General features: G+C 42.2%; 1 protein-coding gene across 1 annotated transcript in view; it reads left to right on the top strand.

Annotated features, from left to right (window-relative positions):
• magi3a (membrane associated guanylate kinase, WW and PDZ domain containing 3a) overlaps positions 1–14,334 on the top strand; it is a gene marked incomplete in the record, with an annotated part of 103,951 nt that overhangs the window by 69,750 nt on the left and 19,867 nt on the right. Inside the window, 4 exon segments of the mRNA XM_035656092.1 lie at positions 8,816–9,022; positions 11,312–11,474; positions 12,330–12,409; positions 13,077–13,134. Of these exon segments, the coding sequence (XP_035511985.1) occupies positions 8,816–9,022; positions 11,312–11,474; positions 12,330–12,409; positions 13,077–13,134 (508 nt within the window).

The following is a 14,334-nucleotide window of genomic DNA, read 5'->3' as shown; positions in this document are numbered from 1 at the left end:
ATATATATATATATATATGCTTTTTGAGTTCCATCCGAAATTTGTCATGTATTGCTGTGAATACTAAAAGTTATCGGATGCTTCGTTAGAATCTGAGCCTTGCTTACTTAGTCCTTAAGAGTCCATAAGAATTATAATATTTTCAGATCCACACCATTACCTTGCTAATTTTATTTAGGAAAAGCAAAGTTCTTATATGGCCAATTGTGTTAAGACAACACTGATGCAGTTTTGCATATTTTCTGAAATATGTTTGTTTAGCTATAGTATCAAAACATTGCAAATTGCACCACTTTTGGTTAATGCATTGTATTAAATTTGACAGCAGGTCATGCCACACTTAACTGCCTTTTATACGTATATTTATGTTCTCACTAAGCTTACCAAGAAATAACTGATTAAGAGTATTATTAGTCAAGACTGCAACTTGACCTAATGTTATGAATAATGAGGAACAGGATGAAAAAGAAGAGTTTTACCACTATATTATGGGAGGAGGATACTTTTTAATGAGTAACTGCCAAATACATTACAGTTAGATACAAACACACAACCTCTTTAACTCCTTTTAACCAGTAAAAACAAAACACACTTACAGTTTATACATATTACAATGGTTACCAAATGATCTTACATAAATAGGCTTTATATGCTTCTTATACAGATTGCAGATGGGTTTAACTGTAGTTAAGTCTTGGAATTCATACTTAAATCACATATGTACTACGATAAAATCCTGTGGTTGGTCAGTTTTGCTCTCACCACAAACAAACCGCGCCAGAGTTCACTTTGGAGATGCGGTTTTTCAGGTGGTCTCAGTCTGCTTGTTTGGACTGCATCAGAATTCAGTTGACAGCTTTCACAGCGGCGACAGACTCCCCAAACAGGTTAGATGTGAAAACAAATGAGTTAGAATAGAATAAAGCCAAGGAAGGCCGTAAGTGAAAACCTACTCTCTTAAGACTGAGGAGTGAGCATAGAAACAGCATACAGTACAGTACAATACAGCACAGTATAGTGTAGTACATTGTCCGAGTCTGCCCTGGGGACATGGCTGAATTCCCACATGGTCCCCTGGTTATTAGTTCTCTTGTGAATTTGCTGAGCTGTGCACTATTAGGTCATCAGGTGAAGTCAACACATTGCACATGTCATCAACCTGCCAACGTAAACATAAAAGAACCAGAGATAATATATTCCCAGATGATTTTGTTTGACTTCATCCTGGTCCTTTACACATTGTGTCGGAAATGTGTTGGCCATGTAAGAGCTCTCTAGTCTGCCCTCTGTCCCACATCCACTCCTGGGAGCCCGACCCTTCATCCCTGAACTTATGAACCAGTCAACAGAATGAATAATGGATCTGCTTTGCCCTTCCCTGCTTAGTGTAACACAACCGTATGTGTACTGAAAGCACATATTCAGAAGCCCTCAGAAAGTTAATTATTAATGTTCAGGCTTCTGACCTCTAAGTCTCCACAGATAAACTGTTCGATAAACTTTTCACACACAAAAACAGATCTACAGACAGTCAGGTAGACACACTGGGAATGCAGGGAAAGAGAGTGAGCGATATTTACCACGTGATGAATGATGTCCACATGGTGAGTTAGTCCTTGATTAGTACAGACCTGGTACTAGTTGCTACAGATCATATGCTGTAGATTGTGAAATTAGTCGTAAGGGCCCATTCACACAGAAAGGCATTGGCAAAACATTTTATGGCTGGTGGTGAAAAAACAGTTTAGCATTTGTGGAGACTGCCTGGATTACCTGTTTAATGAATTCTACATCACCCCCTTTTAGTCAGAGATGCAGCTTTAGGTGTAAATTATATATGCAATAAACACACCTAATTTAAATATACCATAAACTGTGTGTTGGTGGAGCCTAGCACTTTTATCTTATCCCTGTTTCCATTTGTTGCCATTTTTATTTTTGTATCCACATTTTTATGTCTTCTGTTGGTTTGTTGTGTTTTTTTGTCTCCATGCTACCTTGCTGCAAAAAGAATTTTCCTCTTGTGGGACAAAAACAGAACGGAACTGAACTTTGAGTGTCGAGGGCTCAGGGAAAACCACATTACATTCCAACCTACTTTTCATTGCAGTCAGTCATTCATCTCTCTCTCTCTGCTACATACTCCGCTTCTTCTGTGCAAGTTATGTCTCTCTGTCTGGAGGGGGCCTTACTGTATCAACCTGGGCGGCCGTGTTCACAGCTGTGACTAATCCTCCAGACCTGTGAACAACAGAGTCTTGATGTATTCACAGGTTAATCTGTAACCAAGAGTGACACTCATTCCCACTGCTCTGCTGGAGCCAATATTTGAGACAATGAGCGTTTCATAGATTGTTGTCATATCGCTCACCTATAATAGAAAGTTATTTCAGGAGGCTAAGATTAGAAAATACCTAACCAAGCATAATGGGAGGAAATTGTGTGTGTTTATGATTACTCCTCAGCGTCAAACCATTGCATTTTCATCTCCCAACCGTCTCACTCTCTGCACTCCAAGCAGGTCTAAGTTGGTGAAGTGCATGGGAAAGTTTGAACTGCACAAAAACAACGAGATTAGTTTGCCAGTTTTTGTTTTACAGAAAGATGGAAGTGTCAGGGTGTGAGTAATACTTGTTAGCTTGGCTGTGCCGAATCTCTCCAGAATTAGATTTGCGTGTGTGCAAGAGTGTGTGCATGTATGTGAATTAGGGCATATCCAATTTTCTACCCCTCACTGTGGACGTTGCAGGAAAGCCAGTAGTATGAATCATTCATGACAGAGACAGGGTGCTGAAACGGACAAGAAAAATTCAAGGAAGACAGGTGTCTCTGTTGAAACTCAAAGCTAGCAGCAGTAGTATGCAGTATTTACAACAAAAGTTGATGTAAAAATACCGGCTGGAAACATGGAATTGTGTTAACTTTTATGTCTTATTATTCCCCAAGTTATACCATTTATTTAGAATGTATTTCATATGCTATTTTATCACAGGCTTTGTTTTCTAGTTGTCTAAAGTTGGGTGGTTACAGATCAGCAGACTTGCTTATCTCATGCTTATAGAACTGCATTAGGCTAGCTACCTGCACAGTCAATGTTTACATATCAAGACTGGCATGGAAAAGCCTCGATTACATGTTAGGGGTTTAAGGTAGTGAATCAGTGCGAAGGTGGCCCTCTGCAAGGGTGCAGTGGTGATATAAAATTGACCATGAATGAAGCATAAAAGGACAAAGAAAAAAGGACATGAGCTATAGACAGGACAGTGCTATGGTACATCTATTCTAGCTGACAGTTATGGTCTGCAGTTGTAGGTCTGCTAGGGGCCAATTTGATAGGGGAGCAAGATGATGAAATCCCCTTTGTGCAATATAAAATGTATTCCCTTTGAAAATTGTGGACTTCACTGGAAAAGAAATGACCATTTACCGTCCCCTTGTTTTAGACCACATTGCCTACAATCATTTTATAATAGGGTCGTTTTTGGTATTATAGGCTTTGTGAAGTTCTGAGGCAAAGCTGCATAGCTGTGGATTAGATAGAAACAGGGCAACGGGCCAGAAGCCACAGAGGAGGGAGGGTGCAAAGGTGCTACGCTAGCAACAGCTGCCCACTCCTAGGAACTGGCAAAACAGAGGCTTGAAAGATTAAGAAGTACCTCAACTCTGCACGGCTGATAACATTAGAGTTGGATTAGTGTTGTTATTGCGCAGAACAAAAACCAAAAAAAGCTGAGAGAGAAAGTGGAAGACCAAAAGATAGTGGGATAAAAAGAGAGGGATTTGGATGGATGACAGCGGCTTAATACGAAAAATAAGGATAAAAGTAAAGATAGGAAGGGTTTGTAATTTATATTGGGTGTCACTACACAGACTGAGGAGATGAACATAAACTGGAGAGCACGTTTATTTATGAGAGGCAGGTCATCTAACAGTGGATTGTGAAGCTGTGCACCACAAACACACACGCACACAAGCACAAGGAGTAGAGGAATGCAGGGTTGACAAGGTTGGCCTGTAAAGTGTGGGCATCCATGCCAAGCAGGGCCCGTGCCCTGTGCCAAGGCTGGAGCACAAGATGGGCTTCACCCGCCTGGGGCACTGGCAGTCAGTGATGAGGCCTGGGCAAAACTGGGCCCTGCCCAAGAGAGTGGAAGCCCATCCTCAATGATTAATGAGGGTCTGTGACTGTGGTTGGCAGGTTCAAAGAGGCAGAGGGATAAACGCATAGAGAGGGTGGGGGGTGGGGGGGCTTTGGGAGAGAGCCGGTGAAGGCTGAGCCAGACTATAAACCCTTGAGAGGTTTTCCCAAACTTCCACAACATAAGGGGTGTCTCCAATTTCCATTTGTGTTTGAAAACATTGCCACAAATCCATTTGCTTGCATTTCACATTGCTAAATGACCATGACCGCATGAATCTTTTCTCTCTAGCATATCCCTCACAGCTTATAATGGAAGTTTTTCTGAAGGATATATTGAGATTTAAAGGTGTTATGTCTCACTGCAGATGTAACTCTGGTCACAGCTGAACTCAGATTCTTACGAGTTGGAGATGAGATATGCTGGCAGCTGCTGACTAAAACAGATGACACACACAGAGATATGCATTCTTTCTCACCCATAAACACGCATGACCTTGGTTTCTACTCGGGATCTCTCCGGGCACAGCTTTTTAACGGGAAGTTTTTTTTTTTAAATGACATGAAACTACTTACTGGCATCAAACACAACCCTGTATGTGTAACATGAGTGAATGGCTATGTACTGTAATTCACTGACTATGCCAAGCAAGTGTTGGCCCAGGCTGTTAAAACGAAAAGGGCTTTACTTTACACTGTCCACCCACCACACTCACAAGGCTGCAAAAAAAGCTTTAATGTACTAACACCATGCTGAAATTACCAGCCCTCCGTGTGCACTGTTTCTGCTGCAGTTACCTTTAACACGTCTGGTACTTGTCATTTTGCCACCTCGTGACAAAAAGGGAAGCGAGATCAAATTTACATAAGCTGTTGATAACCAAAAATGTTGAATTTTACAGTGTGATGAGCTGTAATATTTTTCAGTTACAGTAGTAAAATGCGTGTTGTGTACTGTATAATTTCTCATGTAGCTGACATTTTTGTGAGTGGGCGATTGACAGCACAGCATATTGTAGAATTCCAAGGTCGGAAATTTGATCCGTCATTAGAGAACAGCTTGTCAGAAGAATGATTCCTTCCAAGATATTACAGTAATTGTCGCACGTTGACGTGTTGATTCAGTGCCCATATCAACAGGTGTCTATTTTCGTCACAAACACACATGGTCATGGGGAGCCGTTAGCATGGTGAGGCTTTTTCCCTTTTTTCCTCTCCAGAGTGAACAGCCCATTATTCTAAGGAAGTAATTAAGGTGGAAGATATGAGGTGGCCACTGTGACATCATTGGGCTGCCAAAGGGTGACCAGACACCCTATTCAAATTAGGACTGATTTTCGAATTTGTCCTGGTGTCCGAGCAGGGAAGGTCTTTGTACCGTTAATGAGACATTGGACATCTTTTAATGAGGCATAATTATATGTCAGTATCACAGACAGGTTAGATCAACGCTCTCATGAAGAGAAGATGGCATCAGTCGTGAGAGAAAGCGTAGCAGCAGCCTTGACGTCACTAGATGAGCTGTTAAGATGGGGATGGTTAGGCAGACATAACTACACTGGAATTAGAAGATTATTGACTCATTCTGGACCACACATTTTCAGTAAAAATCTGTTAAGTTTGGCTTTTCTTTTCCCTTTTGCTAAAATTGTACTAACTAGACAACAGCAGCAATGTAAGATGATGCTGATTTATGAGCACAAGCCATATGTGTTTTAAGTTGAAATAAGAGCCATATACAGTACTATATAGTATTCTCAATACTCAAATAAGCTGTTTTTTTCTTTTCTCTCAAGTAGGCTAATTCATAACCACTTTTTCTGCTAGAATGTACTAAAATAAGTTCAGTCTGTGATCTGCTTTTATTATTTCCTGGTTTTAATCTTGTTTTTGTGCCTGTCACATGTCAAGTATTATTTAATCTGATATTCCTCAGTTGTTCATTCACTGATTTATTTATGATTTATCTATTAGAATCACAAATATCCATCTGTTTGATCTTGCCAATTTTTGTTGCCCGCGTTCTGGCTGTTTTTAATAATTAAATCAAATTTATATTGCCGGGGCTTGTTGAAATCTTTGATATGATAAAACATACTATACAGTTGTCACATCAAAAGAAGGACGGGGGACTTTTTTGTCACATTAGAATATTAATAGGATTGAGCACTCTAATTCTATTAAATGGGACTGTGGATAATTAGTAACTACTACTGTGTATTACAATACAATTATACATTACACTAAATGAAATAACAGAACTGACTGCGTGTGCCCCACAGTCACAGGATATTAATGCTGAATTAAGTGCCATTTTGTTAAAATAACTTGAAGTAAAATTAAATGAGGAGCCACATGAGATTCACCCAAACAGCTCAATTAATGAACATAGCCCAAAGACTCGACTCCGCAAAGAGACATCTTACTTAATTCTTTAGGTGAAGTTAAAAACACCCAGCCTCCAGTCTTTTCACGTCTTCTTTTTCAGGTTGTATGCCTTTACATCCACACTGGGTGAAGTTATAAATTCTCATCAGTGACTGCTTTTCAGACTGTGGCTCATTAGTACAGTATAATTACAGCGCGATCTATCTCAGTGCACTTCCTTATTGTGGCCACTGTCTCCCAGCTCTTTGCTAAGAGGTACTTACAGAGGCTACGTGTACCTTTTGTGTGAGCTTCAGAAACTGAGGAGTGCACGGAGCAAATTACCACTTCTAATTTAACTCCCTCGGTTTGCGTTAGAAAGCATCCTATTAATTACAAACCTAGGAAAGGACTTAATGGTTTTAGTAAGGTATTGATATTAATATTTCATAAATTAAAACAAGGATAAATCATGTGTGACTTTGTATTTACATGCGAATCAGTCTGTATCCAATCTTGTCGTACTTTCAATATGGCAAACAATAGTTTAATAGGCTTTTGAAAATATTTATTTAAATGTGAGAAATGAAACTCTAACAAATAAAGATTGTTCCCCCATTTTGCTTTGTGCGGAACCTTAATTCCCTTGTCACAAGATTTCTCTTTTTCTCACTCTCTGCTGCCTCCAGTCCTTTGTTCCCATTCTCGTTTCACTCTCTTCCTCCCAGTAGACTCCTTCGTCACAGTATCTGTCCACTCCCTGGTGTGCCGTTTAACTGTTACAATACAATGTTCAGCCACTCAGACACAGCTCAGTTTTAACCACGCTGCAATCCCACACAAACACAGGAGGACTGTGGTTTCCCAGAGACAACAACAACCAGCTAACCAATATTTGTACCTTAATTTCCCAACTACTTTATCATCTCTTGTGCTTTTAAGTTTTCATCCTTTCTGTTATTCCTTATTTTCTAGCACAAAGAAGGTAGTGGTAGTGGTAAAGTGGGTCACCTCTCTCCTATAGTTGAGGAAAGACGAAGACTCACTCTGTGGAGTAAGGCTGTTTGCTGCCTTAGGCACCAACATGACAGCAAAGGCAAGCCGATGGACTCAAAGGGGTAAATGAGTGCTTGAGAAGCTTCTTTGGTATAAATGCTGTAGTCACAGTTCCCCTGAGAATAAAGCAGTAAATATGACAATCCAACAGTCCAGGCTTTTTGCTTTGGTCTGAGAGGCTGGGACAACTACAATAATTAATTATAATACTAAAAGATAATAATAATAATAATAATAACATATAAAAGCATACCTTTTGACATGTAATGTTATACTGTATATACAAAATTCACTGCTACTAGATCTCACACTAGAGCACGCCACTGCTCACCAGACTCCATTGACAAAACCAATAATTGACCTCGAAGATAATCATAAAACTGGAGAGAAACAAAATAAAACTTTGGTCGAAATAAACCCTTAATTCATTGCAAGGGATCATGTTAATGTTAATAAATTACAAGCTCCTATTAGATGGTAGGTGCATCTAATCTGCAAGTTTGGGTCTGGGGAGACAACATGACTTTCTCTGTGTGCTGGATGAGACATATGGTACTGTAAGTAAACCCTCCCTGAACCAACAGTGCGGGTCAGTAGTGACAGTGATAGTGGTACCCAATAGGAATGATCAGGGGGGAAGAAGCTGAGGGGAAAAAACACCCTTCCCTTAGGTAGGAAACTGTTCCAAAACCTGAGCTATGACAGCAGATGCTCAGCCTCATTTTGTTCCAAAGAGTACTCGGCCAGATATGATTTGTCCTCTGTGACTTTAAAGAAATTTAAACAACTGTTACAGTTGAGGTGAGGCGGTTTCCACTTGATATGGATCAGCATAGTGGTTTTGCTGCTGCCCTGGTGCTGAGTTGTCTCTTCCTATTCTGGGGTGTACTGCAAAGCCAAGAAGGAGACCAACAATTCTTTCCTATAGTGTTTAACCTTTAAGTCTACTGTATGTGTGTGCATTCTGGTATTCCTTTACTCGTGAGGACCAGATGTGCTCAGAAAAGTAGAAAAATCTTCCAAACAAGGTTATTCAATAGTTTCAAAGTCCTCGCTTCCATGAGGAGCTGTTGTGGGGTTAGATCATGGGTCGAGGATTAAGATTAGAAATAGATCTTGGGTTAGTTATGTTATTTAGTAATGGAGGGTACTTTAGTGGTAAGTTGGTGTTAATGAAAGTCAAAGAAAGCCTCTAAATGTTATGTAAAAAATATTTACGAGTATATTTTGCTGTCTCTGTCCGTACCCCTCCAGGCAACTACTATGGAACCCCTAAGCCCCCTGCAGAGCCGAGCCCCGTGCAGCCGGACTTGGTGGACCAGGTTCTGTTTGATGAGGAATTTGACACCGAGGTCCAGCGAAAACGCACAACCTCTGTCAGTAAGATGGACAGAAAGGACAGTGCCGCACCCGACGAGGAAGAGGAAGAAGAGAGGCCTCCTATGGTCAATGGCCTGGCTGGTGAGAGATGACAACTTCTTTTCCTGCTTCTGCAATTCTTACAGCTCGTTGAAATGCAGCTGTGCTCCATGTGCTCTTGATTTATTTTTTTTTGCCCGGCAGTTCATTATATTATTCTCAGAATGCAAAACAGCAGGACCTTTTTTCTGTTCCTCCTTATCATCCTTTTCTCCAAACAAACGTTCTCAGGATTAGCTGTTCTGCATGCAAGGTCAGCACTAAATCACCGCCCTGCAAAGTCGAGACAGAGCCAAAGTCTGTCAGAGATCAATAGAAGCAATCCCTCTTTTCGAGGCATAGACTTTGTCCTTGTTTGATTCCCCCACAAGGATGTCCTCATATGGCTCATGACACAAACAAAATCAGAACATGTTTCAGCTAATAGTGAATGGTCCTTCTTGTAAAAGCACTTATAAAACCTTTAACTGCAGTGTGTTATTATAAAACACTAAAAAATAAAATGTTGATGGTCCTAATTATGTATGTGCGTGCCAATATGTCACAACATGTTACATTATAACTATCCATATAAATTCATAATACCATTCCCCCTTTTAAACCAGCCAACTGAACAAAGTAGCAGCGTCTGGCCCCTTTGCAAGAGCAGGCTCCTGCAGCTGTTCTGTCCTCTGTCACAGCTTCAGTGACAGACCTCTGACCAGCCTCAAACTCACCCTGGCCTGGTGCACTATGGCAATGCCACTCCAGATTGTCAAATGCCAAATGAGCCACTCTACTCAAATGATCCAGTGCTGCAAAAACTGCTAATTACAGATGCATATTGCATTACATTGCCAATTTTGTTATTTGGTGTATTTTGGTAATTCTAGTCAAAAATCATGTCAAGATATTTTGCCACAAGACATTTTATGAAATAATTTTTATTGCCATATTATTGCTATGTCATTCATCACATACAGTAGATACTGAATGCACCAAATTCAGGTATGTCATGGAAACGCCAATAGACTCAAATTCAATAGCAATCGTATCGACCTGCCAACACTTATGCGGAACCTAAAGTCTAATTCAACTCATAAAACTATTTGCATATATTGTATGAACCATGTCTACCATTGACAGGAGGAAGAAGCATCATTGTGAGACTAGGTTACATATCAGGGGTCTGAGAGGAAATTAATTTAAAAAAAATGCTCAGTGGGCATGTAACTACTCGTGTCACATCCAAGAGCCACAGAAAGAAACACTGTCAGAGACACATCATCTCTGTGGCCTTGGTCAGTAATGGTGGTATTATGGAGCCCAGCCAAGAAAAAACACTCATTGTAGAAGGATGTCACTCCTAATTCTGTTGTTCATGATTTGTCTGATCTCAAATGCAGTTTGGTATACCTTTGTCAGCATGTGGATGGATTGGATTGTTATAGTGGTGAGGATGTAACAAAATGGGTTACAGAAGACATATTACCATGCCTTGAAGGCAGTTTAATAATAGCCATGCATTACTGTTAACAGCTCTTTTTCTTTTGTCTCCTTTTAGCATTCTTGTCAGTTCATAAAGTGTGCATACCCATGTCTGCAACAGCCCAGTTTATATTTCTCTGCAAGGGCTGAAAGCTGCTATAGCCTAGTGCAAGTGTCTGTATGTAGTCATTTATTCTGACTTTATAAGTGCAGAAACCCCCTTCTGGTTCCATCATGAAAAAGTGGCCCCAATTTCAGTACAAAAAAGCTCCTGGCTTCTCCCAGTCAACAGCTGTCACTTTCCATTCCTGCCATTCAATTACCCCAGCCAAACAGACTGAGCATTCAATGCCATGATGAAGCTAGGTCATACACAGCTAGATGAAAACCTGCAGATAAGAGCCTCACACAGACAGGCACACACATCAAGATTAGGCAAATATACACACACACACTTGCAGCAGCCTGTGTACTACTAATAGTGTTGTGATGTGGTGCTCGCGGCAGGGCTGAAGCATTGGTCAGAGCTGCCCTTGCCTGGGAGGCAGTTCCTAGTACATTGCTGCTGACATGCAAATCCTATGGCAATTGCTGCGCTTCCGTCCTCTCGCCGTGTGCTCTCTCTTTCTCTCTCTCTACCCCTTCCTCTCTTGTGGATGTAACCGTCCACCCAGTGTACAGAGGAAGATCAGCTCGAGCGACAGCAGCAGCAGGGAGAGATGCAAGGAGCCCAGAGGAGCTCCAATGGCGCCACATTCTCACCTCCTGTCTCCTTCTCCTTCTACCATCTCCCATACCCCTACTCACAACCCATTCCTCTTTCTGTCTCCATGCCTGTGTCCCTCTCCCCATGCCGGGCCACAGAGCACAAGGACAAGGCGGACTGGAGGAAGACGGTGCCCAGCTACAACCAGTCGGCCGGGGCTATGGACTTGCGTGCATGGAACACACAGGACGACAGTCAGGAGTCCTTGCCTAAAAACTGGGAGATGGCCTACACAGAGACGGGCATGGTCTATTTCATAGAGTAAGTAGCCTCTCTACTGCTACTTGCTTGCGTTGTTTTGATCCTATTACACTCCCATTACATCAGCATTGTGCTAATCCCACTCCCAGTACTCTCCCAATTCATCTCTTTTACCGCCATGTAAGCCAGATGTGTTGAGAGATCTGGCAGCGAGTCCTCTCTGCTCCCCATCCAGCACATTCCCTTGTACTGTATCAAAGCAGGTGTTGGATGTGGAAGCTCTCTGTAGGCTCTGTATGGCAGTGGTGCGCTTCTCGATTAAGTTTTTCTTTTATTTCCCCTGTGTTTGATGTCGGGTTTGTTGGCTTTTGCTAAAAGCAGCAGGCCTGCATTGTTTACCTGGCCCGTTAGTGTGGCAAGCAGTCAATGCTGAGCCGCTGACAGAGCCAGGTGCTGCTGCTCGCTGCTAAATCAATAGCTCATTCTGCCAGCCAGAGAAACAACAGGCTAAATGGAGCTCACCACCCCTGACCTGCTCTCTCAGTTTGGCTCTTTATGATCTCTGCAGCTGCTCACTCTTTTCTTCCTGTGGTCCATGTGTTCCACCTTAATTCTGCCTCATTCTTTCTCTCTTTCTCTCTCTCTCCCTCTCCTTTTTACCTCCCCCGCGCTTTGTTAAAATTGTATTAATGTTTTTAAAGACTTCTTTAATAAGCCATTTAATCCCAAAAGATTAGAAGTTAGCCACACTTTGTGTTTTCAGGGAGCTTTTAGCTCTGTTTGTTTGTTCGAGCTGGTGGAATAGCTCCTGGGTGAAGAGGCTCCTGAGAGTTGCCAGTGCTAATTGCTCAATTGTCACGGTATCTTAACAGTTTTTTTCTGCACCTAAAGCCCTGTCTTCTCTTTGTACTTCAGTCATAACAGCAAGACCACTACCTGGCTGGACCCCCGCCTTGCCAAGAAGGCCAAGCCTCCTGAGAAATGCGAGGAAGGAGGTGAGAAAATATCTCAAGATAGTTGTGGTGTGGTAGTAGCACTGCATGGGCCCTCAGTCCCACGCATACACTCTCCTCCCTACCCACACACACTTACACTTCATCCCAACTCCCTGCTGCACAGACCAGTGTGGGCATGAGCCACATCCCTGCCTCTCTGAAGAGGGCGCTGGCTAACAGACGGCGATTGAACAGCTGAACGGGCCTGGTCACAGTCATGCTGGTGACACAGCACAAACCTCCGGTCTCCAGCCTACCCCTCCCCTCCTAATGGCTTCTGGGACACATGCAGGGAGCTCATCAGTGCAGCATCTCTCAAAAGGCAATTTTCTATGGCCCCTCTTGCGTAAAGATCTCCTCTGAGCCGCGTGTGTTTGTCACACAGCAGCAGAAACTCAAGATTTTGCACACAGACACACTGCTAGAGAGAAAGGCTATTACTTTCCAGGGAGGCTGTATAAAAACTCAGCATTTCTCTCCTTCTCTCCCTGACTCCTTAACAGTGTGTATTAAGCCCTAAAGACACAGTGACAAATAAAAGCAGGCCCTTGTTTTCTATGTGTAGGTAAGCATGCTGTGAAGCTGCCAGTCAAAGCACCATGCCTCATTCCTCAGCAGTATCTGAAGTGATTTGCATCTGCCTTTTCCCTGTCTGTTCTCCCTCCAGAGTTGCCCTACGGCTGGGAGAAGATTGAGGACCCCCAGTTCGGCACCTACTACGTAGAGTGAGTAAACTTCTCCTTGTGCTTAAAGGGACCCAGAGGGCTACAGCTGTGGATTGTTGTGCAGGATATGGCTTACTGCAGGCTCATATTCAGTCTCTTTGTATCTTTGCTGAAGTGAAAGTCAAAAGGCTCATACCAGGGCTTCAATCAACCTGTGTAGGTCCTCTGGAGCTGTGGCTGCATGTTTGATTTCTCTACGTTACGCTTTTTTGAATGAGTTAAGTTACATTATATTCACATCTCAACTTAAAGCTGCATTGCCGAATTACACAGGTATAGAAGTATTAAATGTGGCATTATTGAACCTCAGGGGACCTATTGACTACTGTATGTGATAGTGGCGTGTGCTATTGTCCATAAGGTAGTTTCCCACAGTCCTGCAGAAAGCAATTATGCCAGTACAGATAACACTGGCGGGTTACAGCTTTGTGTGTGTATGTGAAAGAGACAGTGAAGACAACAGACAATGGAGGTTTAGGGTCCCTGAGAGGGAAACAAGGGTGAGATTCCATTCTGATCAAGAGTGTAAACAAGAGCACAATGTTTCATTTTAGTCCCATTACTGTGGACAAAGAGGGAGAGACCTGCAGGCAGAGGGGGACATCAGCACGCCTGTTTATGCAAGAGGGTCATTGAGAGGCTGCCTCTCCTCTATCTCCGTCTATTTGTCTGGTAAATTTTGTTGTGAATGACCAAATGCATCGACGGTACACAAAGTTATTTCCTCAACTGACAAACAAAACACAAGGTGTGGCAATCAAGGAGTGAGACAGAGAGCAGCATAGGAAATGAAAGAGTGAAAATGAAAGAGAGGGGAATGTTTATCTCTTCAGACTTAATGGGGAGGGTATCTCTGTGCATGAGTCAGACGAAGCAAGAGCGCAGTACTTTTTGTTGAATGCACACACACACGTACGCACATGCACAGACACACACATATATACCATCAGTGTCTCAGCGTGTGGCTGATTCACTGTGCAGCATCAATGCATTTTGTCTTCCCAAGGTGCTGTCATGACCGGGATTTACAACTGTTAAAGCTCATTACGCAGATGAGCTACCTCTCCATTACCATCTAACTGTGGAGGGACATTCTCTGGGTAGCAGGAAATGTTTCAGCACACAGGTGTGACCTGCAAATTATTAATTCTTTTTAGATTGAGTTTGGTGTGAATTCCCCATATTAAAGGGGAACTTGGC

This window comes from Morone saxatilis, unplaced genomic scaffold (genome assembly GCF_004916995.1).
Source record: "Morone saxatilis isolate NCDOM2014 unplaced genomic scaffold, NCSU_SB_2.0 Contig15, whole genome shotgun sequence".
NCBI classification, from domain to species: domain Eukaryota; kingdom Metazoa; phylum Chordata; class Actinopteri; family Moronidae; genus Morone; species Morone saxatilis.
This window is presented reverse-complemented; position numbering and strand designations above follow the sequence as displayed.